The following is a 26,551-nucleotide window of genomic DNA, read 5'->3' as shown; positions in this document are numbered from 1 at the left end:
ACTGCCCTTGTATTGCCCCAGCCCCATAACAAGGATGCTAAAACAGAAGGGAAGGGGAAGCTAAAACTGTAAAAAGAGGGTCCCTTAAGGCACAATAAGCAGAACAAGATATATAAAATTGTGGTTCTGCTCTAAACCGTCAATGCAAACTTGTTGCAGCTAGATATAAATAACAAAGACATGACAGACTCGCTCATTTTTTTTTGTTCCCTGCAGGACTTTGCCTGAGGTGGTCTCTACCTGCACCCAATCAGCCTACAACTTCCAAGAGGACAGAAACCAGGCATTCTCATCCTAGGTGAGAACTCCATGGTTCACTCATTCCTGCCCAGGAATCACAGTTAACTCTTCCTTCAGTCAAGAGGGTTGGGTGGTAGGGAGAAGATTAACTTGCTGACCTTGTGAAGGTGGCTTTCCCTCTCTTCCCCAGAGGCACCTACTCACCCCTCAGTCTCTCTTCTGAGCTCTGTTACTGCTGTCTCCCAAAAGGAAATGTGCCTTCACACTTGAGTTCCCCTCAGTTTACAAGTGCAAATGCACTCAAGACAGCATAAACTTAGAAAGCTCTGACTCCAATGGTAACAACTAATGCTCCTGCTAGGTGCCACCCATCTGGTCAGCCAGAACTGCCTTCTTTCCCACAGGGCAGATGAAATGGCAATGGCAGCTCACTCCCATCCTCCTCAGACAGCTCCTACAGGCATCTGAGCCACTAATCAAATGCTGGTTGCCTGAGGCATAACTTTACCCTCTATGCTATGAAGCTCACTCACTCTTCTATGTTCCATTATACCGAACATTTTTTTTAATACAGACTTGACTGGATGGAAGATATTCCTTACTGAGAACTGGCAGCGGGACACTGATGTGACACACTATATTACTGTTAAGTGAGAATTTCTCTACACATTTTTACTTCCTTCAAATTTCAGAACAAAAAGAATCTATCTAATCATATGCAATGTAAACTTTTGTGACTAAGGCAAAAAATATGAAAAAAAAACGTTACCTTTGACTCTTTCTTGTGACCTCCTGCTAATAATTTCATAACTACAATATTAGGTTTTGCAACCTTGAGGACTCGATTCACCTAAAAATAACAAAATAATGGAGTCCATATTAAAAATAAAATAACTGATGTACTAATGCTGTACTGTTTACTGCTGTATAAATGCTTACTGTTGCTGTTACAGTTTGTAGAAAATAACTGTAAAACAATATCAATAAGTAAATCAATTTTTTTGTCAGTTACCTTAACTGACAAGGCTTGGAACTAGCATTTATCACAATTTAGTCCTACAATTAAAAAATGGATATTGATTCCTTCCTGCATACAATATCAAACAGCTTTGACCTTCGTAAACCATCTACCAAGGTGCACATTCGCGTCTCAAAAACTTCTGTTTGGTTAACAGTCATCCTCTTATCTCTCCTCAGAGATAAGTAACTTTCAAATCCTGAAATGATGTAAGAATGGTGTTATGAGGGCATGCGCTACATAATTTTCTGATAAACTCTTTACACGTTTCCTATTTTCCCACCAGTGCTAATTTGTGCAGCATCACCTGACTGGCAATTTTACTATGTTTGCCTTCATGCATAACAGGCGATTTTAATTTTGCCACTCTTCTATATCTTATAACGCTCCACTGCTGTGCTACAATCCAGTTTCACTTAGAGCCATAACTAATTCATCTAGCTCCTGATGCCAATCCCCAACCTAGCATCCCTTAAGTACTAACTGGGAGAAAAAAAAAAGGTTAATTCCCTGATCTGGCACTTCTCAATGGAGCAAAAATGTCAGTTACCCAATCTTGAACTCCTTACCTTAAGAGCAAGTCAAGTCAGTGTCTATTCTCTTTGATCTGCACTCCTCAACCACAGCACAAAAAATAAAAATAAAAATAAAAGGTCCTAAGAATGTTTAATTCTACTTTTGACAGCTGTAGCAAGCAGCTTGCTACAATGTCCTCTATACAGCAAGCGTTGGAGCTCTTCAGTCCTGTACCACAAACAGAAAAGCAGTCAGAAATGAATACCAGAACTGTACTACCAACTGATTTCTCCTGAATGCAGTGCCTAACATCTTGTGCCCAGGAGGGCTACGCCCTTTGCCCTACCCTAGCCTGATTCTGTCACTTAGCTGCTTTCCTTATGCCTCTTCTGAGCTTGTGTACTACTACTCTTGGTCTTCTTCCACCTTCTTATTCTATCTGTGCACTACCAGTGCCACCTTGATTTAGACTTTGTTTTCATTTGTGACCATTAAGTATGTCTTGCCTACACTGTTGCTTATTTACACAGGAAAACAGCCTATGATCAGTAGCAATGTGCACTTCATATACTCTGGTTTGAATTTGCACAATGGTCTGCAGTTACTCTACTGATACTGTACTTAAGCAAAAATGGATATCTTCTGTCAAAGACACTGGAGTATCACTTAGGTTCTCCTTGTGTTTTAAGACCACAACACCCTACTGGCAACTGATGTTATTCAGATATCTAGACTCACCAATGAGCTGAAACACTTTTTCCTGTGGGTTCTCCTTCAGACCTAAATGTTATATTACAAAAATGTCATCATTGCCTTGATAACAAAAGCCTGAAGTATAGGATTCCCAAGTTTTGTACTTGGATATAGTTATACCACCCAGAAATGACAGTTATGATCAACATACAGCTTAACCATCCTATTCCTGACTCAATGGCCAAACTGTACCTGAATTCAGCTTTCAAGATATATACAGACTCCACTATACAGACCTAAGGCTTAATTTATTTTAGAAATACTTTAACTGTTAGACACTCAACCTACTTCATTCTCTAGAGGTGAATGATATCTGTTCAGGAGAAGGTTGAGAGTAAGAAGCAATGGGTCTCTGTTGTGATATATCATGCATAGTCCTCTATTCAAGAATGGGTCTATTTATCATTCTGAACTTATCATGACTTGGGAATACCATATCATCTGGATCTCCTCTGGTAAGCATTAGTGTGACTACAAACTTTCTTGGTTGTATGTTTGACCAAATTATCGGTACATTTAAAAAAGGCTCATATCTAGTTTAGTGTCTACTGCTGCTTTCAGTAAATAATTTTAAGTCAGCAGGAACTGTACCTGACTGCATCAGTTCTTACTTTGCATTAGCCTATAGATGGGAGCACTACATCCACACATATTCCCACTTTTACATCCTCTAGGCAGGAAGATGCAAGTTCTTCTTCTGAAGTCCATCTTCAACAACTGTCAATACTCAGTAGTCCACACCACTCAAAACTTTGCCACATCAATGGAAAGCTGTAAGCTGTGAAGTTCAATAGTGCCTTCCTTGCCTCTGCTCCCTATTAAATATATTGTGTTAATGGTTCAAAGTACAAGCTGATAAATAACAGATATATGCTTACTGTATTACATGGTCTGTGAAGTGGTGGTCTGTAAAGGATCATTGTTGGGATTTCCTCTACTGATTCTGATCAACAAAATTCTTGCTTCACATACCTCCTGCATCTGAAAGCATGTGTACGACCTGCATGTTTACACCAAGATATCAAGCATCAGCCTATGTCCAGCCCCTGTACTCCCGAGTTTGATCCTTAGCAATTAAGCCAACATGAATGAAGAAATGAAAACAAGGCTTAAACTTATGTATCTACCTGACTGTTGGCAGCTACATTAACAAAGATGCATGAAGGGAAGCATCTAAATAACAGGGTTGCTGAAGGGTGCAACTTTCTCATGCAGTGCAACCTCCTCCCAGATTAATTCATGCTGTGAGTACATAGATGTTGAACTATACATGTGGAGCACTTTACAAGAGAGCTCTCTTGGGGGGAGGGCATAATCTCAGGAAATACTCAAGTAAACCTCTAAGACTGATGACTTCTAAAGAAATGGTCAAAAGAGAAATAGAACATCGAGTACCAAAAGAAGCCTAACTCACAGAATCACAAGTAAAACGGGTGTGCATGGTGAAACTGCATACTGATGACCAAGAGGCTGCAGCAGAAATTTCTTGAGTAGTCATACTCTAGCAGAAAACTATGCAGTTAGCAGCCCAACAGGAAACTATTTGTTCTGCAACAGCCAACCAACACATCGCCCTGCTACCTGAAGCAAAGGAGGTGAGCAATTGGCTTGTTTTCTAAAACACACACTTCATTCTGAGATGATAATGCATGTCAAGCTTATGATGGGTTGGAAGGAAAAAAAGAGAAATGGACTGATTAAGGGACAGTTCCAAAACAAGTTTTGGCAGAAAACATGGGTAGTCCTATGGGACACTTCATTCTTGTGAAACGGCATGTCAACTTGTTTACAAATATGGGCATCTCTTCCAGGAGATGAACAGATCTGCTGAATCAGTCAGTTCAAATAAAGAAACTTGTTGATCACATCCAAATCTTCCACTAGCAGGTCTGTTGGGATGAAGGTATCTACTGGTATAGCCAGACTTTGATATGGATTCACTGTCTCAAACAGAGATGGATTCCTGAACCACCAGGGATCACATTGCCTGAAATCACACCAAGTCCTTGGCTACCAAAGGGTAACAAAGATGAGTTTTGATCCATCTTCTCCAACTTCTGTTGGGAATCAGAGCAAGGACACCCGCAGGCAGGTGGAAGGAAGTCCACTTGCACCCCCCTGGAACCGGCTGGCCAGGAGATCACTTTTCTATTAATTAAAAAAAAAAACGTTGGCATTCTTCTTTAAGAAAGGTCCCGGTCCCGTAATGCATCACATCTGTGCATGCATTGTCTTCCACTCGCAATTTGAAATACTAGTGGTATTTGGTGTTCACATTTTGCTTTGCGGGAGAATAAGTCTTCAAGTTTTGCTTCTTTACCTGTTCTGGGGGAATACGAGTTTTGCTTTGATCATTTAAGTAAGTGTGTCCAGGAGTTGGAGAGTGAGCGCTCATGTTTGCATTTGCATTCCAAGTTTTTGCTCCATTTAATCAACGCTTTCGCTGCCAATTCCAAGTTTCATTCAATCAATGCTTTTGCTGTCAGGTGTGTGTGTGTGTGTGTGTGTGTGTGTGTGTGTGTGTGTGTGTGTAAAATGCCCCAGTTAGATATACCTGGTGGTTAGTGTTACACTGGTTCAAACTCTGTACCTTTGATACAAGAAACAAGAGCCTGAAGTCTCTACCTGCACTACCACTTGTGATTCAAGGAGTTGAGTCCATAGCTCTCAAATGCCCATATTTTCACAGAATGTCTGGAATGTTTGGCTCATACGTTTGGTCTGTTGCTCTTAAAATCTGTGGTTTCTGGCAAATCAGTAAGAAGTGAATTCACTAAGTAATGATAGGCATTTAAGTTTCAGTCTTCCTGTCTTTCAGGCAATGCATGGTAGCACAAAACATTTTATTCTAGCAACATTCTAAGATTACACAAGCAATATTTAAAATGTGTCCCTGGTTTTGGGCCTTTGTCCCCCCCACCAATACATTTTGGCTTTTTTCTAGATTTCTTGTGCTGCAAAGCTAAGAGACACAGCTGAGCATCAAGTGGATTTTACAAGGAGATGAGAGCTTCAGAAGAAGAGAAGTTTAGCATTGCTTATGCCAAGTTTGTCTGCATTGTTAGTAGCACAACATGTACTTGCTTTTGATGCAGAAGGCTGTGGGTTCTACTCCTGGGGGTGGGAGGATGGCATAATGGTTAAAGTGTTACTTAACATTACAGACACAAGGTGCAGGGTTTGATTCTAACATGGAGTAATTGGCTATGCTTGTAATAGCCCACATGGGCAGTTAGCCTAGTAGTAATCTATGAACTTATGAGCAGTATGTAGATGGATTGCTAATACTGTACTGTGTTGTACTTTAAAGGGGGTGGAGGCTGCAGTCCTGACAATGTCCTCCTTTGGAGGAGATATCTAGTAACTATGAACCTGTTATTAGTTTGCCATCCATTCCCCATTGCAATATAACTAGCTTATCATTTTTAATGTAACATTGGCAATTTATTCTCAAAGGGCAACAGGCACTTTATTTGTAGATGAAACAATGTAATATAAAGTTTGCTAACAGCAATCTCTTCATTAGTTATAGATCTCTTTAATGTGGAATTATTTAGATGACTTTTACTTCTGCAGAGATTGTGCATATTTACTGATATTGGTGGATTGCAATGATAGAAGTTTGAGTAGACTTTCATGATGAAAATGTTCTGAATTGGGCAGTTTTACCATTATTGATTCAAACATTTTGTTTCACTGCTTACTGGAAAAATGTTCAAAACAATAAATTTAAAACACACTCTAACACGAGTGCTGTATTATACAAGGAATATAATTTAATACAACCAGGAAGGTGAATCAAAGAACACAAGTATGCTTGCATGACCCTAAATATGTGTGCAAGGGGCCTATGATTTGAAAACCTCCCAAAGGTAAACTTTATACGCCACTGACAAGATGCATTTTCTTTGAATGCAGGTTTCAATGCTGTTTCAATGAAGTGAGTTTAAATGGCAGAGACATTTTAATGCTAAGTCTGTTTTCATTGTGAGACTGTATTGCGTTGTTTAGCAAATGTCTATCAGTGTTTGTGCTACAAACATTTTAAATAAATGTTTTAAATGAAATCCAAATAAACATTGTAGAAATAAAGCATAAAGCAGTATGCACATTAGTGTTTATGGTAAATGGGGAGAAACAGCCAAGTAATGGGACACTGGAATGGCTGCAAAGGGGGGGGGGGGCTGTGTATGAGTGGGCCCCATTTGACCATGATTTTGTGAGGGATGGCAAACTAAGACAGGCCCGGGCAGCACAAACTCTAGCTATACCACTGCTTGGACAAGTAAGAGGTGTGTGTGTGTGTGTGTGTGTGTGTGTGTGTGTGTGTGTGTGTGTGTGTGTGTGTGTGCGCGCGCACGCACATTTGTGTATGTAAGAAGTAGGTACATAAAGGTAGGTGTGTGTGTGTGTGTGTGTGTGCGCAAGAAGGTAGGTCTATGTGTGTGTGTGTGCCTGTAAGAGGGAGGTATGTGTGTGTTTATGTGTAAGGGGGGGGAATGTGAGTAGGGGGAGGTCATACCTCACAATTATCCAGATTTTTGCCTCATATGTCCGGTTTGTAAATTGTACTTTTTCTGGTAATCACTAAGGATTGAAGTCAAAAAATATTGGCAGACATTTGAGTTTTAGACTTTATATCCTTGGAATATGCATACTAATGCAAACCTTGTTCTATCCACTTTCTAAGGAGGTAGTGGTATATGTGTGTGTGTCATACTTCTCAACTGTGCAGATTTTCTCAGAAATTTCCAAATTTTTGCCTTCTATTTCTGGTCTGTTCCTCATAAAAATTCTGTTTTTTTTGACAAATCACTGGGATGGGCTATGGATTAAAGTTACTAAATAATTACATGCACTTAGTTTCAAACTTCATATCCTTTAGAAAATGCATTCTAACACAAATCCTGTTATTCTAGCAACTTTCGAAATGTGTCCCTGGTTTTGGGCCTTTGTCCTCAACATTGTAACAGGATTTGTCCAGATTTCTTGTGCTAAAAGATTGAGAGGTATTTTGTGTGTGTGTGTGTGTGTGTGTGTGTGTGTGTGTGTGTGTGTGTGTGTGTGTGTATAAGAATGAGGTAGCATACCTCTCAGCTCTCCAGGTTTTTGCAGAATGTGCAGATTTTTGCCCCATATTCCTCCTAAAAGGACTGAAGTTGCTAAATAACAGACATTTCAGTTTTAGATGTCATATCCTTTAGAAAAATGCATAACAACACAAATCCTGTTATTTCTAGCAATTTTCTAAGTTCATGAGATCCATATTTATAAACTGTCCCTATTTATTTTAGGTTTGCCCAGACCTTTTGCACTAAGAGGTTGAGGTGTGTGTGTGTGTGTGTGTGTGTGTGTGTGTGTGTGTGTGTGTGTGAGAGAGAGAGAGAGAGAGAAATGCCCTAGTTAAAGTTAGCAGGTGTAATTTACTTTCAAGGAATTTTGAGCCTCAAGGGAAGAGAAATTGCACAGCAAGTAGCATACTTGCATCTTGATGTAGAGGGCTGTAGGTTGTACTCCCACAGCATGTAGATTTGTACTTTAAGGGGGTTGGGTGTTGCAGTCCTGAGTATATCTTCCTTTGGACAGGATGCCTAGTAACTATGAACCTGTTTTTCAGCTTGCCACCCATTCCCTATTGCAATATACCAGTTTAACATTTGTTTTAATGTAGCATAGGCAATTTATTCTTTAAAGCAGCATGCACTGAATTTGTAGATGAAACACTGAAATATAAAGTTGTTTTCTAGCAACAACCTCTTCATTAGTTTCAGATCCCTTTAATAAGGAATTATTCAGATGACTTTTACTTTTGCAGTGATTGTGCATACTGACTGATATTGGTGGATTGTAATGAAAGAGGTTTGAGTAGCCTTTTATGTCTGAAATGTTCTGAACTGGGCAGTTTGTCATTATTGGTTTATATGTTTTGTTTCATTGCTTACTGGAAAAACATTCAAAACTATAAATTTAAAGCACACTCTAACAAGTGGTGCTGTATTATACAAGGGATATAATTTGATTATTATATATTACAAGTAATACAATCAGGAAGGTGAATCAAAGATCTTTTGCATGGTCCTAAAAATGTGTGCAAGGGGCCAATGATTTGAAAACAGTTCAGATTTTAAAACCTGAGGAAGCGTACTTGGATGTACGTGAAAGTGCTTGTTTGATATATACTCCGAATAAATCTTGTTTGTTCATCATCGTGGAGGTCTCTGCTTGTTTTATCCTGAAAACAGTTCAAAGGTAAATTTAACCTGCCACTGGCCAGATGCATTTTCTTTGAATGTGGGTTTCAGTGCTGTTTCAGTGAATTTGAGTTTCAAATGTATAGAAGTTTTAATGTCAAGTCTGTTTTCTTTGTAAGACTATTGCTTTGTTTAGCAAATGTCTATCACTGTTTGTGCTATAAAATTTGAAATAAAAGTTGTAAATTAAACTTAAATATCTGTAATCATTGTAGAAATAAAGCATAAAACAGTATGAACACATGAGTTTTGAACAGTGTTTATGGCAACTGGAGAGAAATAGCCAAGTAATGGGACACTGGAATGGCTGGGGGGGGGCTCTGGGTTTGCACACCCCCTGCAAAAAAATCCTGCAGGATCCCCTGAATCAGAGGCAGATGTGGAAAGGCAAACAGGAATCATTACCCTCATAACAGAAAGAACACAGCCAGCTTCCTTTTTCCTGCTGAACCCAAGTGGGGGAGAAACGCGTTGTCCTGAGTAGTGTATAAATCTCTCTCTGGGAGCCAAACTGCCTAAAAAGTCCTGTCTACATTGGTTTCCTTTATGCTCAGATATGGGAGATGGCTGGAAATGAACAATGCACAGGAAGACTGAGTACATTCACTTTCCTCAGGAGCTGAACAGTTGTAAGACTGGTGCCTTGGTCTAAAAACCAACTTTTGGATATGCACAATTTTCCCACACAGTTTGTATGGATGCATATTGCCTTGCCTGTTAAAAAGCATCAATTGCTTATTTGAAGAGAAGGGGACACTGACTGCAATTTACATTCTAGTTTTTCTTAAGACAGATTACTGGCACTTACCTACAGCACACTCATATGAAGACCCTTTTCCTGAATAATTCAATTGCATTGCAGTTTGTGAAGCCAACATAATCCCAGCCATCATGAGAACCTGTGAAGGTACTGATGCAGAAAAGGCCACATTGTAGTGGTCCACTACTCTACAGTCTGGTGACAGGGATCTAACTCCATCAGTATGGTAAGGGTATGATAACTCTGCAGGTACTGGTACCACATCATCCAAATAAATATCAATAAAAGATGACAGAAAGGTATGGTGAAGATGGTGGTTGCCAAGAGGTGCAACAGGTGCAGAAACACTCTGAACTCCATCCACCACTGTGCGCTCTATGCAGGCACTAAAAACAGATGCTGAAGATCTTCCAAGATGGCTGCACATTGAGTAACAGCTTAATTATAGCCCTCCCAGTGTGAAAACAGAGAAAGCCAGTGGACCTATATTTCTGGGTAAATTTCAGTAACTGGCTAGTAAGTACACTGCCTGGATGCCAGGAAAACAGAAATACAGAGGACCCAAAAGAAAATCAGCTACAAAAAGTGAGGAAACAACAATGACAGGGAAGAATACTGCAGCTGTTAAGCAAAGAGCAATACAAGCTCCAGACATGACTTCCAGGAACCTGGAGGAAAGTATAAGGCAACTGTATACAGACCTGATTAAAATAAATGAAACACTGATGGAGTACATCAACTCAAATAAAGAGAGACTGGAAAAATGGAAGAAGCTTTAAACAGATATTCAGATGAAGTGGCAAAAACTGCAAAAATGAAGAAAAGGCTGGCTGAATCTCAGACTGCTCAAGAAGAGATGTTTAAAAAAAAATAATAGAAACAAAGGACCAAGCACATAGGGAAAACATGAGATTTTCTGCTGTACCATAGAAGCTGGAAGGAACAGACTATTCATTTTATGAAACCACAAATAAGCAACTAGACTGGTGTTCCACAGAAGGAGTTGCTAATTTAAAGGACACTGTGTGCAACCTCCAAACATAGCTATGAGAAAGCAACCTCAGCCTTTAATTTTAATAAATGCAAACCTACAAGCAGGAGGAATTGAATCTGACAAAGCTGTGTCAGAAGGCCAAAGTACTAAAAGTGGGAGACAGCAGAGTATTTCTGGAAAATGATTACTCACTGTACACCAGGCAGAAGAGTAAATTTATTCCATTATTCAGGGAATGTCGAGACGCAGGCATGAGATTCAAACTGCTATACCCATCTATCTTCAAAATATTCTTTCCTGGAGGGACAAAATTATTTTTTGATGCAGTACATGCTAAAGAGGAAATACAAAAGTATATCCAACAAAAATTGAGCTGTGAAACAGAAGGAGATTCTGCTTCTTGTTCTTCTGGAAATAAACACAGAGACTGACAGTGAAACTTTTTCTAGTGCTTCAATGGAAAATGCTTGAGAAAAGGAAAAAAAAGCCCAAGAGTTGACTAGAAGAATCAAGAGTATGTTGGAAATGAAGCAGAGACAGGTTCTGGGAGATGGAGATGAACAAGAATAAAACCAGTAACTTGGAAATAGACAAATGTTGACTACAAAGCAATAATTACATGTGTGAAACATGAAAGAACAAGAAAATCTGGAAATATTTAATTTTTTTGGACTTTGTTACACTTGTAGGGGACTTAAAGCATATGCCTTACTTCATGCATTAATGTTGGGAAAAATACTTAGCAGAGGGGAAGAGGGAAAAGGTTAATTAAGTAAAGCAATTTTTTGTTCATAGTAATATTTTTGTAGTGCATGATTTCCTTTGCATGCTATAATGTTTTCTCAGTTATTTCTAAGTGTACTAGGGATACTGATTGCAAACGGGTGTTTATTTTCCCCCTTATCTCTTTCTCCTTCTTCTGTTTTAAGAAATGTAGGTACTGCAAACACAAAGAAGAAAGTCTGGTCAAAAGAGCATGACAAAATAAATGTTTTTTTTTCATTCTTGCATAAGGGAATGACTGGATTAAGGCTCTTAGATTGATCTTGTAACACATTTTAAGAGAAAGCAAGTAAATCTGATAAACAGAATGGCTAGGAGATGTTTGCTGAAAGCATTCAAGAGTTTTCCCAGCTGGGAGAGCTACAAAATAAGACAAAATCACATAGCACTTAATAGAAGCAAACAATGTACCATGTGTCTTAGCATGAATAATCTTTCTTTTAGGTTAACTCAAGTCTGAGAAACTGGCTGTCAGTTTGGGACACTTGTTCTAATGGAGGGTAAAACTTCAATATTTGAAGATATATATAGTTTTGTGTGTTAGTATTAAGTTATTAGGTATTAGAGGGGTATTGGGGGGGTGTTTGTTTTTTTTTGTTTGAGGGCTTTCAATAAAACAAAACTAAGATGTGACATGGACTCAAATGGATATGACAAGAAACAACTGTATAAAAGATCAACCTGCCAAACAGCGTATACATGTAACAAAAGCTGGAACTAGAAATTTAACAAAAAAGCTGTTGCACATGAAATGGGGGATAACAACATTTTAATACAATTATGCTTTTTGGAGTGTCTTTAAATGTCAATAGTCTCACATATAAATACAAAAAAGAAAGAGTAGTGAACTATATTAACAAATGCACAGTGCAAAAAGTTATGCTACAGGAGACACACTTGGAAAGAACCGGACATGTTAATTTGATAAAGAAAGGTTTTCAGGATGGTTATTCAGCGAAACACCTAGGACAAAGGAAAAATAGAGTAATAATAGTAACTGCAACAGGAGTTCCAATAGTGACAGAAGTTGATAAAGATAATAATGATATATTTGCAGTATGAAGGAACTACTGGCAAGAGAGGAGGAATACACTGGCATGAATTTATATTCCACCCAAAACTGCTATAATGGAGCTTAAGAAAGTTCTGAGAGAAATAATCAGCTTTCAGCAAGGAATATTACTTATAGGTGGAGACTGGAACCTGATTTGCAGCAGTGAAGATGTGTCTGGGGGGGGGGGGGCAAAAGAGAAAATATAACAACGGAGGGTAGAAGTTTGAAGAAATTTATGAAAATATTTGATATGGAAGATGTGAATTCAATACTAGGAGTTCAGAGTGAATTTACATATTATTCCCCAAGATACAAAAATGGGTTACGTCAAACAAAATTTACATTTCACATGAACATGTCCACACAATAACTATTTTAGAGCATGTGCAAATAGCTAAAGTAAAAACACAGGGTGATGAAATCAAAATGACACTGGTGCTTTCCCACCTATATTTTGAAAAGACAGGAATTTAAAGAATGGGTTGTGGAAATTATTCAGAAGCTATTACAGAATATAGAAATTTCTTCTGAAAATATAGCTAGTGACTGGGATAAAATTAAAGTGGAGTTTAAAGATAGGGTGGAAATAAAAGAAAGGCTGAGATGGTTAAGAAGTAACAAAAATGATTTAGAGGGACTGACAAATTTAAAGTATTACAGAATACAGGGATATTTACTGAATAAGAGGAGGATCAACTGCAGAATACTAAACAGAAAATAACGGATTACCTTGATAATATGCATGAGTTTAGAAAGACTGCTGTTAAGCAACTGTTCTTGATAATAACTCTAGAGCACAAAAACTTTTAGCACAGCATGGGCTGCCACCAAGCTTAGGAAGCCAAAAACAAGGAAGATAACAAGAGATCCTGTAGAGGTACTAGAAATATTTCAAAATTTTATGAAAGTCTGTGTAAAGCAGAGAAATATGGAGATCAAGAAAAAGGAACAGATGGAAATGTTTATGGAAGAATTAAATATGCCAAGGTTAGAGCTAGAGGAGGCTCAATTACCAACTGTTAGGATAGGAGGAGATGAGATAAAAACAGTGATGTATAACCAATCCACAGGAAAGTCTCCCTTAGGATGGTATTCTTGTGGAACTTTGGAAGCTAGGAGGGAAAAAACTCAAAGATCTGGAAGGTTTTCTTTAACAGTATTTTAAGAGGAGAATAAGTACCAACATCCTGGAAGAAAGTAGTGGTAGCTAAAGAAGGTAAAGACCCATCAGATCTAACTCCATACAGGCCAATTTCTATACTAGACCATGACTATAAAGTGTTTATGTATACAATGGCTTAAAGAATTGCAAAAGTGATGCCAAAAGTGATAGATATGGATCCATGTGGTTTTGTGTATGGGAGGCACACATTTGACATTAACAGAACAGTGATGATCCAGAGGAAAGCAGAATGCAAGAAAATATCACTTTTATTAGTGGGTCATGTTGCAGAGAAAGCATCTGATAGAGTAAGCTGGGATTTTATGAGTAGAATAATGGAAGCATTTACATTTCCAGAGAAAATTACAATGTTTATTAGGAGGATATATGAGGGATATGAGGTGAAAATTAAAGTGAGTGGGTTCTTCTCTGATAATTTCTGCTTGAGCAGAGGAACCAAAGTGGTGTCCTCTTTCCCCTTTGTTATTTGCATTACATTTAGAACTACTGGCAAAGAAAATAAGCAACTCAGAAATTCAAGGACATAACTGATATGGTAGTCAAGAAAAGCTGGCTCTAATTGCAGATATTTATTTATTTATTATTTATTTCTTTTATTTTACATTTACCAGGGAAGTTTGACTGGGTTGTTGACCATTTTCAGCAGAGGCCCGGGAAGAAAAGCTCCACAGCATCATGAAAACATTTACCAATTATTACAGTGGTAATGATTTATCAACACATTTAATAATCACTACAGCGAAAATGATTTATCAACACATTTTGAAGTCAATTATATACAAAACTAGCAATGATACAAAGACAGTACATTGTTCCATGATAATGAAGTTATAATATTGACAGTTATGAAATAAGCAGAGGTAGGTTTACAAAGGTAGTACATAAGACAGAGGCAGAAGAGAAAATCTGTACATATAAAGGGTGGCTACTAAGAGAAGATATATGAAAAAAGAAAATATGGGGGTACCGTAGTTGCAGAGAAATATTTCAGACAGATAAAAGGAATACACGATAAAACCAGAAAAGGACATTTCAGTGTTGTGGAACATTTTGAGACAGTTTCCAATCTTTTTGGGATACAAAATGAATGAAGCTAAAACAAAGTCAATAGTGGTAAATTATGTCCCCACACAGGAAATGGTTCAGCAATATCCATATTTACGGGGACATGATAAAATGAAGTACTTAGGAGTATGAATTAAAAATTATTCTGGTGTGGCAGCTTAGGACACGTGGGAAGAGACTAAACAAAAGATAACACAAAAATTGAGAAATTAGAAGCTCTCTTATATGTATACAGATAGTAAGACACAAGCTGTTAAAAATGATTTTAGTCCCTTTAGTCTTATACAAAGGTCAGTCATATTTTTATCAACCAGAGGAGAAGTTGTGGACAGCAATTAATAAAGAGCTGAAGGATTATTTCTGGGAGAGGAAAAAGGCAAGAGTCAAGTGGGATAAGCTGATTCTTCCAACAGAACAAGGCAGACTGGGATTACTCGACTTGAAGGGATATTTCAGAGTTACACAGTTAAGGCTCCCACAAGCTGAAACCTGTAATTCAATGTGGAAAGGGGTGATGATAAAACGGGGAACCTCAAGAAACAAGGAGAGACTGGGATTTTGGATGCAGACTTTAAAGGAGAATAACAATAATCATACAGAATATTATATTCATAAAGGTATTGGGAGCAAACAGAGAGGGAAAGGTAACAGAATGGAAAGACGCCAATAATTTGGACTGCAGGCTAGAGATCGCATTCCCTTCCAAGGACTGATACAATACAAAGAGAAAGAAATGGGGAGATCCTAAGTCAAAGACCAGCAATGGTAGAGTTTTTAGCAGAATCTAGAACAGAAGCTGCTGTTAAAAAAGAAATAATTAGTACAGCATATAAAATATTGGATGATAACTGTAAGAATCAATCAGCGGAGGTTAGAAAGAATTGGGAAGAGAGAGTGGATAAGCAATTCACAAAGAAACAATGGAGGTATATCTGTATGTCTCCCAAACATGCAACAAAAAGTCTAGAAGATTTAGGATCTTTGCTTGGAAGTGTTTACATAGGTATTTTTACACCTCAAGTAGATCCCAAAGAATTTTTCCTCAGGTGGACAGCAAATGTTGTAGGTGTGATGGGGAAGAAAGAGGTAACTGGGAACATATTTTGTGGGAGTGTAACGAGTTGGCAGATTTTAAAGATTCCGTGCAGGCTACTATGTCAGTGATACTGAGTGAGCAAATTGGTGTAACTACGGAAATTATTTTTTGAGCTATTGTACAGCATCAAAATTGTCTAGATGCAGGAACGTCTTGTTGAGTCCAGTTATGGTGGCTGCCAAAAAAGCAATTACTAGAAAATGGAACTCAAAGTCTAAACCAACTTTACCAGAAGTAGTGAATATAGTAACAGTGATAAAACAGCTGGAATTTGGAACTTTATTAGAGGGTAGCAACAAATTACATGGAAAAATGGGAATTGTGGGAACAATACTGGCAGAGGAGGAATGAGGTTTAAAAGAAGGCAGAATTTGAATGAGCTATGTAATGTCTGACTGACAATGACTGGGTAGATGTTTGCAACTAAAATTATGTCAATATGGCTTGTGATGTATAATATTTGCAAATAAAGTTATGTTAATATTGTTTGTTTTCATTTATATAAATGTTTGATTGTCTATACCACACATGATAATTTAATAAAGTTGTTTCTTATTTAAAAATAAAAATAAATCTTGGTTACCTGGGTCACAGACAGGAATCCATCCCTCTGCAGCATGGAACCAGGCTAAAACGGGTACATTTTTACACCAATCCCATGAAACACATTTATTACATAGGCACTCACTGAAATGCAAAGTAATTACACAAATGAGTGCCCCCACCAGTCCCTGGTTATTGTGCTTCTAGCTGCAGCAAACTTGGAAGTCCTAGGCTTGGGACTCCTTAACAGGAAACAAAACAGAAATATCTATCTATATCTATATATCTGCAGATAAAAATGTATATAGTTAGATATATTACATATATATATATATATATATATATATATATATATAAAATATATATATATATATATATATATATATATATATATATTTTTTTTTTTTTTTTTTTTTAAATGGAACATCCTACTGTACTGCAGTGTATGAACATAGTTACTGTACAATTACACTGTACTTACAGTATTATTATTACTACTACAGTATTATGTTTAAGAAGAAGGTCCACTGGGCAAAAGCTCCTGAATAAATCTGACTACTGACAGTCCAACATAATTATTGATAGGTACTGAAGTGGATTGTCTATCAAGGAGTAAAGGTGAAGGTAAGGATGGAGGGGAGAGATGCTGTTTCAAAGATTTTTAAAGATAGATGTGTAGGAGCATTTGATTTTCAGAGAGGAGGCCTATTTGAATGATATATGGATGGGTTGAAATATTATTTTGCATACAAATTTGACTTAAGGACAGACTAAAAACTGAAAACTAAAGGTTAACTTCCAAAAATGTTTAACTGATTTTTTTTAATTAATCTGCTTTTAGCTACAACATAGTAGGCTTCCCATCCTTCCATCTGTATTGTGGTTTACCATCTGGCCTCAGAACCAAGATAACCTAGTACAAAGATCATAAAGAATACATCACAGCAAATATATGACATACCAAGTACAGTGCAATGATGTCTGTCACACTTAAATGTTTCAGATCATCAAACAAATTTAAATATTATACAAAGATAACCCAAGTAAACACAAAATGCAGTTTTTAAGTGATGAATTTATTTATTCTACATGGCCCTATGTGAAAAGTATTGTTAAATCATGACGTTAACTGTGGTTAATCACATTTTGGGAAAGCTGAGTTCACCAGACCTGTTGAATCAAGAGATCACTTAAATAGAACCTGTCAGACAAAGTGGAAGACATCATGCTGCGATCTAAAGAAATTCGACAGATGAGAAACAAAGTAATTGACAAAAGGTTACAAAGCCATTCTAAAGCTTTGGGACTCCAGTGAACCACAGTAGCCATTATCCACAAATGGAGAAAACATGGAACAGTGCTGAACCTTCCCAGGAGCTACAAAAATTACCCAAGAGTGCAGTGATGACTCATCCAAGAGGTCACAAAGAACCCAGCACAACATCTAAAGAACTAAGGTCAGTGTTCATGACTCAACCATAAGAAATGGCATGCATGGCAGAGTTCAAACCATTGCTGACCAAGAAGAACATAAAAGCTCATCAAAACATCTTGATGATTCCCAAGACTTTGGGAAAGTATTCTGTGGACTGACAAAACAAAAGTTGAACAAAGAGCACCATACCAACAGTCAAACATGGTGGTGGTAGTTTGATGGTCTGGGGCTGCTTTCCTGTTTCTGGACCTAGACGGCTTGCTGTGATTGATGGAACCATGAATTCTGAGAATGTCTGGCCATCAGTTTGTCACCTCTGCAGCAGGACAATGATCCAAACCTCTGAATGGCTTAAAACAAAATGAAGGTTTAAAAAGGCAGTTCATGCTCGCAAACCCTCCAATATGGCTGAATTAAAACAATTCTGCAAAGAAGAGTGGGATAAAACTCCTCAACAGTGATGTGAAAGACTCACTGCCAGTTATTGCAAACGCTTGATTGCAGTTGTTGCTGCTAAGGGTTGCACAACCAGTTACTAGGATTAGAGGGCAATTACTTTTTCACATAGGGCCATGTAGGTTTGGATATTTTTTTTTTCTTAATAAATAAAATCATCACTTAAAAACTGCATTTTGTATTTACTTGAGTTATCTTTGTCTAAGATTTACATTTGTCTGATGATCTGAAACAAAAGTGTGACAAACATGCAAAAAAAAATAAAGACATCAGGAAGGGGCAAATACTTTTCATTGCACTGTAGCTCATCTGCAGGTTAATATGTCTATTTCAGTTTGACTCTTACATTAAGTGAGGCAGCAGGGAAAACTGGGCAACTACTTTTTGCTGAACTGATGAAAAATGACAAGAGATGAAATGTAAGCTAAAAAAAGGAGGGTGGAGAGAGAGAAGTGAGTTTTCTTCTATATACTCAGACCCTGCAAGAAAATGGCAAATAAAGACTGGGAACGTACAATTTGTTTTGCCTGAGCAAAAGAACAATTCACATCTGCATATACTGCAATTAAAATATGTCACTGTAGGGTGAGCTATCAGACTGGATTGTGGAAAGGAAGTTATCAAAAAATGATTCCATGGTGCTGCCAAAGAAGTAACAGTTCCTAATAAAACAGTTAGCTGAAAATATGCTCCCCTTTGATGGGTCAGCAACTGGGTTCATCGATATCAAATAATCAAAATTCAGTACTTTTCTCTCCTCTTGGTGGAGGGATACACAAACTTAGCAAATATGGACATTGTGCTCTGAAATTCAAATCAGCCTCATGAGCTTGTTCAAATGGAGACTGGGTCAGCTTCATAAGCACAAAATTATTTTATTTATTTATTTTACATTTGTTAACTGGGAAATTCTGACTGGACCAGGTCCATTTTCAGCAGAGGCCTGGGGAGAAAAGCTCCGGCATCAAGTTATACAAATACAGTACATACATCATAATACACAAAACAGGTTACATCATGTATGCTGAGCACAGTAATATAACAAGAAATTAATAAAACAGGCCAGGTAAAATAAGATAGAGAACATAGATAAAAAGACAATGTAAGTTCCAGCACATCCAGCATAATACACAAAACACGTTACATCATGTATTCTGAGCATAGTAATATAATAAGCAATGTGAGAGAAGATATAGAACATAGGTAAAAAGACTATCTGTTATACATTGGTAAGACAAGAAAATATATCAAATAAGATTCTACAGTTAAAAGTACTCTTTCAGATGACCAAGCCTACAGGGGATCAGAGATCCAGCAAGTGATCAGAGGGCAGTTTGGGGGAGTTAATAGCAGTGTGGGTAAAGTTATGTGATACAAGGGCATAACCAGGTACTGAAAAGATGCAATCTGAGGGAGTTTTTGAATATGGATGTGGCAGGGGCAGTGGACACAGATAGGGGAAGAGACTTCCAATTTCTGGTAATGGTGTGGGAGTAGAGCACTTTCCCTGCATTACTGTTAACCTTCGTGATGGAGAGGAGAGATTTTTCACTAGATCTTAGGTGCCGGTTTGCAGTGTACACAGTAAGTAGGTTGGATAATGAGGGTTTTTTTAGGATACTTGAGAATATTGTAGGCTGCGCCCAGCTGGTGATATTTAAGTAGCTGTGGTAGCTCAAGCCATTTTAGTTCTATTAGTGCAGTACAGTGATGGGTTCTATAGGTTGAGTTAGTAGCAAACTTTGCTATTTTAGTGTAGCATGACTCTAGTTTGTGTAGGTCACATTGTCTGATTTGGGTAAAGATTGGTGCTGCGTATAGTAGAGTTGAGAGGAGGTGGGTTTGTGCAAGAGTGACTCTTGCTTTTTGTGAGAGAAAGGACTTATGCCTGTATAGGGAGCCTAGCTTTTAGTGCACTAGTTTTATGGTGTATGTGAGATGTGAACATCAAAGTGGAGATTATTGTCTATTTCAATGCCCAGAAGTTTTGCGTGGTTAGAAGGGGAGATGGTGGTGCCGTCCTTTGATGTTATGGTAAAGGGGAGGGGGGGGGTTGACCTATTATGAGTAAATAGTAACAGTTTTGTCTTTTTGGGATTTAGAATTAGTTGGCTACCTGATATCCATTTTTCTACTGAGTTAAAGGTATCTTGAGTGACTGTATGTAGGATAGTGGGGGATGAGGCGGAGCAGATCGGGGTTGAATCATCCGCATATTGTATGAGTGTGGCATGTTGTGTAGAGCTATTGAGGTTATTTGTAAAAATAGAGAACAATAGTGGGCCCAGTATAGAGACTTGTGGGACTTCTATGGTGGTTGGAAGTTGTGGAGACAGAGTTCCTTTCCACCAAACTGATTGTTGTCTGTCAGATAGGTAGCTTCTGAACCAGGCTATAGTAGAGGAGGTGAAGGATAGTGAAGTTAGTGAGTCTAGTAGAATGGAGTGGGAGACCATATCAAATGTTTTTGAGAGGTCTAAGAAAACGGCTGATACATATTTGTTATCATTCCTGTGAAGGTTTATATGATTAGTGAATGATAGAAGGGCTGTGGTAGTGCTGTGATGTGGACAGAAACCATGTTGTGTGGTAGATATTAGACTGGGTGTGTTGAGAAATGTCATCACTTGCAAGTGGATGCATATCTCAAGAAGTTTGGATAGGGGGCAAAGGATGGCACTAGGTCGGTAGTTGGAGAATTCGTAGGAGTTACCTCCTTTATGGAGAGGAATGATATGATACGTTCTAGAGTTTGGGTATGTAGAATTCTAGTATGGATCGGTAGATTAGGATGGAAACAGGATATGATAGGGAGTCACTAGCCATTTTTAGGTATGCAGCAGGTATGTTTTCGGCTGCCAATGTGGTTGGTTTTAGTTTTAGAAGGAGTTTTTTGACAGTTGAGGTGGGCACTGGTGATAGGCTGAAAGAGGGGGTGATGTGATTGAGGTAGATTGTTTTTGGTTATTTGACTGGACAGGGCTAAGATGGACTTGGTAAAATGGTTATTAAATTGAGGAGCTATGTCTAGGGTATTGTTAGTAGAGCTAGGTGCTGGAGTAGTGGTTTTGCCTAGCCTTAGTAGGGAGTTAATGGCATGCCAGATTTTTTGTGGATTATTTAAATATTTGGCTTGTGTGCTAAAAAAGTAGTTTTGCTCGTTTGTTTTGGATTCAGCCTTGGCCTTGTTTCTAAGCAGCTGGTAGTACTGCCTGGAGCTAGGGGTTTTGTCAGTTTTCCATATTTTCCAGGCTTTATCTCTGGCTTTTAGTAGTGCTCTAGTGTCCTTACTTAGCTAGGGTGTGTAGTTGGCTTTAACTTTGATCTTTCTGCTGGGAGCTAGACTGTTAAGGATGTTGGAGAAAGTAGTACTGAAGTAGTCTATCTAACCAAAGTGTCTGTAGTGGTTCCCAGTTGCAGTATGTGGGGTAAGGTTATGGTCATCCTGTACGAGTTTGTAGACGACTGGTTTGGGGTGATTGGGTTGTTTGTGGAGTAGGAAGGAGGGAAGATGAGTACTTAGGTTATCTGGGAGACAGGCTACTGTATAGTTTTGTTTGGGATAGTTGGTTAGTGTCCAGTCCAGTATGGATTCTTTCTTTATTTTCTTATCTATTCTATTTGGTTCTTCAATTAGTTGAGAGAACCCATATAGATTGATATGTGTAGAGGGGCTGCTGGAGTTAAAGGCTGCCCAGTCGGTGTTAAAGCCTCCTAGAAGGATTGTTTCCTGAGGTAGATTGTCCATTGGCCAGTGTAGGATGTCTTCTATTATGAGTGAGTTGTTGCCTGGTGGTATGTAGCAGCATATTATATTGATATTCTTGGTGTTTCTAATGGACAGGACAGAAAATAGGACTTCAGCATTTTAAAAGGTGGGAGGTGTGGTGAGCAGGAGCTGGAGGTTAAGGGTGCTTTTAAAGAGAATGGCTACTCCTCCTCCTTTCCTGTTTGTTCTATCAGATCTAAGTGTATTATACCCTGGTGGGAAAAAGTCTTCATCTTGGATACTGGGTTTAAGCCAGGTCTCTGTAATGGCGAGTACATCAGGGTTGTAGTGGGCTATGAATGCATGTAGGTCTGTTAGCTTTTTGGTGATACTTCTTATGTTGAGATTTAAGATCAGCAAGTCAGCTTAGAGGGGACCTGGATTAGGGTGAATGTCACCAGAGGTTAGCAGAGTTTGCAGGAGTGTCAGTATGTGCTTTTTAATATTTAATTGTTGTGAGCTTGGTCTATACGTGTTTTTCTTAGTGTGATGAGATGGTGTCACATTGGTTAGTGAGTAATATGTAGTTGTGAGATTTATGATTGTGTGGCAGATGTAGAAGTGTGAGTGGGTTTGAGAGGGTGGGCTAGTGTGGGTGGTGTGATAGGAGTAATTGCGCAGTGGTTGGTCTGTTTGTACAGAAGTTAGGAAGGTTAGTGATAGGGATGTGAGTGTGGGTAACATGATTCTACTTTGAGTGAGAAGGATTCCTGGTTGGTTGTGTGTAAGGGTGGAGATGTGTTGTCTGGGAATGTGTTGTTGGGAGTGGGATCAGTGTGGGATGTAATTAGATTGGAGGGTGGGAGGGAGGTAAGATCAATGGGTTGGGCTAGTGGTTAGGAAATTAAGGGGTTGGATAACTGGTCAAGTGATTAGGGGTTAGAATAAATGTAGAAGCATTGGGGGGCGGGTGGAAAATGGGGGCAGGGAGGGGAGCGTAGCAAGGCGAACGGTGCGGAGCCAGCTAGACCATGAGAATTTTGGAAAAAAAAATCAGTCAAACCTCTCGGTATTTGTTAGCTGCAGTATATGGGTTCAGAGAATAATTTGCAGGGCTATGTGTGGGAGTGGGAGGGCAGACTGAAAATACAATGTTCAGGGTTTACTGTTTAGTTTTAGTAATAATATTATAGAATGCTAGAGTCAACTAGGTTAATTATAAAACATAGAGGGAGCCAGATTACTATGGGGGACAGACTAAAGGTGCATTTAGACCCAGGTTAGCAGACTAAAGTACATAGGATTACAATACAGTTTATGGTATTAAACTTAGCCAATTGTAGATTGGACTCCAGGTGAATTGTTTGTGGGTACAGTGTTCAGGAAAGCTTCCTTCAGGTAGGAGAGTCTTTAATTGGTTTTTTAGAGGGGGTCTACCTTAGCCAATTGTAGACTGGACTCCAGGTAAATTGTTTGTGGGTACAGTGTTCAGGAAAGTTTTGTTCGGGTAGGAGAGTCTTTAGTTAGTTTTTTAGAGGGGGTCTACCAGATGGTAAAACAAGGCTGCCGACTGGGTCTGGGAGCATTGGGTGTTTTCAAAATTCAAAACTGAGACCCAAAGGAGAAGATAACTGTTTCCAAGGTAGGTAAATATGTCAGACTCCCTTTTAAAACTGTTTAACTTGATCATTGTTAGATTGATGTGATTGAAGGGCAGACAAGCAGACAGTACATCCTGATAGAAGAGTCTGAAAAAAACAATGAACATTAACTCAAACAAATTATGAAGACCCAAATAAAGGTCCTCATTCCTGGAGTGGCACCAACTAGAAAATCTTTTCCACTTGCATATACACACGAGTTCTGAGAAGCAGACTTTCTTGCTTCTTTTAGGATATGCTGCACATTCTCAGAAAAAAAACGGTGGCTAAAAGGCATCAAAATCCTATCACACAGGCAGTTAGTTGAAGAGTTTCCAGACTGGAGTGTATCACACCTCCTGTTTTGTGTGAGTAAATCTGGTCTGTGAGGAGGCTTGTAGTAAATGCCTTTGGTCAAACTGAAAAGAAGGGAAACCACTGTTGCCTTGACCAGAAGGGACTCACCACCACAGTTTTTGGAGAGTCATTCTGGATCTTTAGAAGAACTCTGGTAATCAGTGGAAAGGGAAGAAAAGCATACAGGAACATTCCCTGCCTTTGTAATAAGAAAGCATCTGTCTTCCAGGCTTGACTGTAAGGAATACTGGACGAAGGGAAACAGATCTACTTGGTGTTCCCCATAGTTGGATCAAATCTTGGAAGATCCCAGGACGAGGTTTCCATGCGTGAGAGTCTGCTGATCTTTTCTACAATAAGGTTTGCTCTGAAGGAATGTATGAAGCCTGAAGAGTCAGACTGAGGTGAACTGCTACCTCCCAGGGTATCACAGCCAGACTGCAAAGACAATAAGATTTGGCTTGTTTATGCATCCAATCGCTGTACTTTTGCCTGTGTACCTTTGCAGATGTTCTGGGGACTAAGGATGCTTCAAGGCCTTCAGAGCAATAACAGCCAACATCTACCTGACAATTATGTGCTTCTGTACATCCACTTGGTCAGAGCTGGAATGTTTATGCCTTTTGAATCCACTCCCCATGACAGATCTGAAGCGTCTGTGGTGAATGACAGGTCAGAAGGAAGAAAGGAAGACCTGGACTGCAAGCTATCTGGTTTACTCACTATTCAACCTCCCTCTTTAAAAATCCCAGAACTGGAATATGAAAAGTGAAAGGGTGTAGATGATGGTTCCTGGCCCATCTGAGATACTGTTATATTTTCCTCTGGTGTGGCGTAGTCACCCTTGCAGTTGCCTGCCTTTGGCTGGAGGAACTCAAATAATTGTTGAAACATATCTACTTTGTCTAGGGAAGAAAAGCTCTTCCCCAAGGCATAGTCCAGCAAACATCCCAGGAAAATCATTCTGTGAAACAGGATGAGAGAAGATTTACCCAAACTGATATGAAAACCCAGAATGCTAGAGAATCTTGACAGCTGGAAAAAGTTTGCAAAGATAAGACAGTTATGCAAATATGAAAAATGTGAATGCTCTGGAGTCTGCAATAAGCAATAATTAGAGCTAGGCATTTTTGAATACCCTTGGTGCAGTGGAGAATCCAAAGGGTAAAACAGAGAACTGGTAATGTAAGCCAGACAAAGCAAATTAAAAAAAAACAAAAAAAAAAAAACCTCCTGAAATGCTTATCAGAAGGAATGTGATGATGGGCATTCTTTTTAGATATTACTTTACCATTAAAGGTAGATAAGGAATCAGAGGTGCAAGATTTTGAAGTGACAGCATGCTGAACTTTGGAATCTTGACAAAAAAGGTTTAGAAAAGAAACACCCAGCACTGGCCTTCAGGATCCGTCTGGCTTGGGAACAAGAAATACTCCTGAATAATAGCTTTTGCCTAAGCGATTGATAGGCATTGGTGTTATGATTCAGAGATCTCATTTTCCTCCCATTCTGCAAAACATGCTAAGTGTGTTTCCCTACCAGGAGGGAATCACCTGAAAAGAAGGAAGGGATTCCTACTGTCAGGAGTATCCTCACTGGATTACATTCAGAACCCAACTATCTGAGACCATCTAATTCCAGAAAATGAATATAAAAGCTCAGGGACATAAAAATGTTGCCAGGGTGGCAGGGAAGGAGAACCCAATCAGAAGGACAGTCATGTGGACTGAGAGGACTGTCCTTGATTTTTGGAGGATTTTCCTTTCCTTTTGAAAAGTCTTTCCATTGTTTTTTTTTTTTTAACCCTGGTTACTCATTCCTTGCCATTTAAACAGATTATTGGAAAACTGGGCTAAGGAGGAGGGTAAACTATTACTTGGTCTGAAAAAAGTGGGTTGAAAAATCGGAGTTACTCCTTGAATCAATCTTCCCCTTTCATCAGACTTTTTAAGCACATTAGCTATAGAAGGGCCAATCAGAGCTTCTTTATCAAAAAGAGAATTTAAAATCTCAGATTTTACATAATCAAAAAGATTTTGAGAATTAAGCCAATCAAATCTCCTCAAAACTGATTCAGATGCAGCAATTCTACAGGAAGAATCAACAGTGTCATAAGCATTTTGGAACATGCTTAGGAAGCCGCAGTGGTGCAGCGGTAGCGTTGTCGCCTCACAGCAAGAGGTTCTCCCATCCGATTCTCGGCTGGAGCTCCTTCTGTGTGGAGTCTGCATGTCCTCCCTGCGGTCGAGTGGCATTCGAAAGAAATGCGTAAATGGGTGTGCCTTCATTGAAGGTTGGGCGTCGAGCTGGCACCTCGGCACCGTAAAAATCTACTGCCAATTATTAGCGGACCGGAGTTCCGCTGTGGCGACCCCTAACTGGGAAAAGCTGAAAGAAGAAGAAGAACAACTTAGCCACCTGAGAAACAACTGTCACAGGCACACTTAATGAATTCTTCACTGTAGAAGAAGGAAAGTTAACCATTAACTTCTTTGTGTTCTCAAAAGACACATACCAGAACTTTTAACATATTTATTTATTTTTATTATTTATTTTACATTTGTTTACCGGGATAGTCCGACTGGATACATGTTTATTTTCAGGGGAGAAAAGCTCCACATAGACAAACTTACATAGATTACATGGAAGTTAACAAACAATTATAAAAGCAAAGTGATTATATACAATGGGTTAGTAG

At 38.7% G+C, this 26,551-nt stretch overlaps 1 protein-coding gene across 1 annotated transcript in view; it reads right to left on the bottom strand.

Moving 5' to 3' along the window:
• The window catches only part of NAA35 (N-alpha-acetyltransferase 35, NatC auxiliary subunit), a gene marked incomplete in the record, with an annotated part of 1,521,359 nt that overhangs the window by 47,105 nt on the left and 1,447,703 nt on the right, over positions 1 to 26,551 (bottom strand). Inside the window, 1 exon segment of the mRNA XM_044060897.1 lies at positions 1,010 to 1,090. Coding sequence (XP_043916832.1) covers positions 1,010 to 1,090 — 81 coding nt within the window.

The sequence above is a fragment of the Protopterus annectens genome, chromosome 2.part0, assembly GCF_019279795.1.
Source record: "Protopterus annectens isolate FY-2018-M chromosome 2.part0, PAN1.0, whole genome shotgun sequence".
Lineage (NCBI taxonomy): Eukaryota > Metazoa > Chordata > Ceratodontiformes > Protopteridae > Protopterus > Protopterus annectens.
Note: the sequence above shows the minus strand (reverse complement) of the source record. Positions and strands in the feature narration are given on the sequence as shown.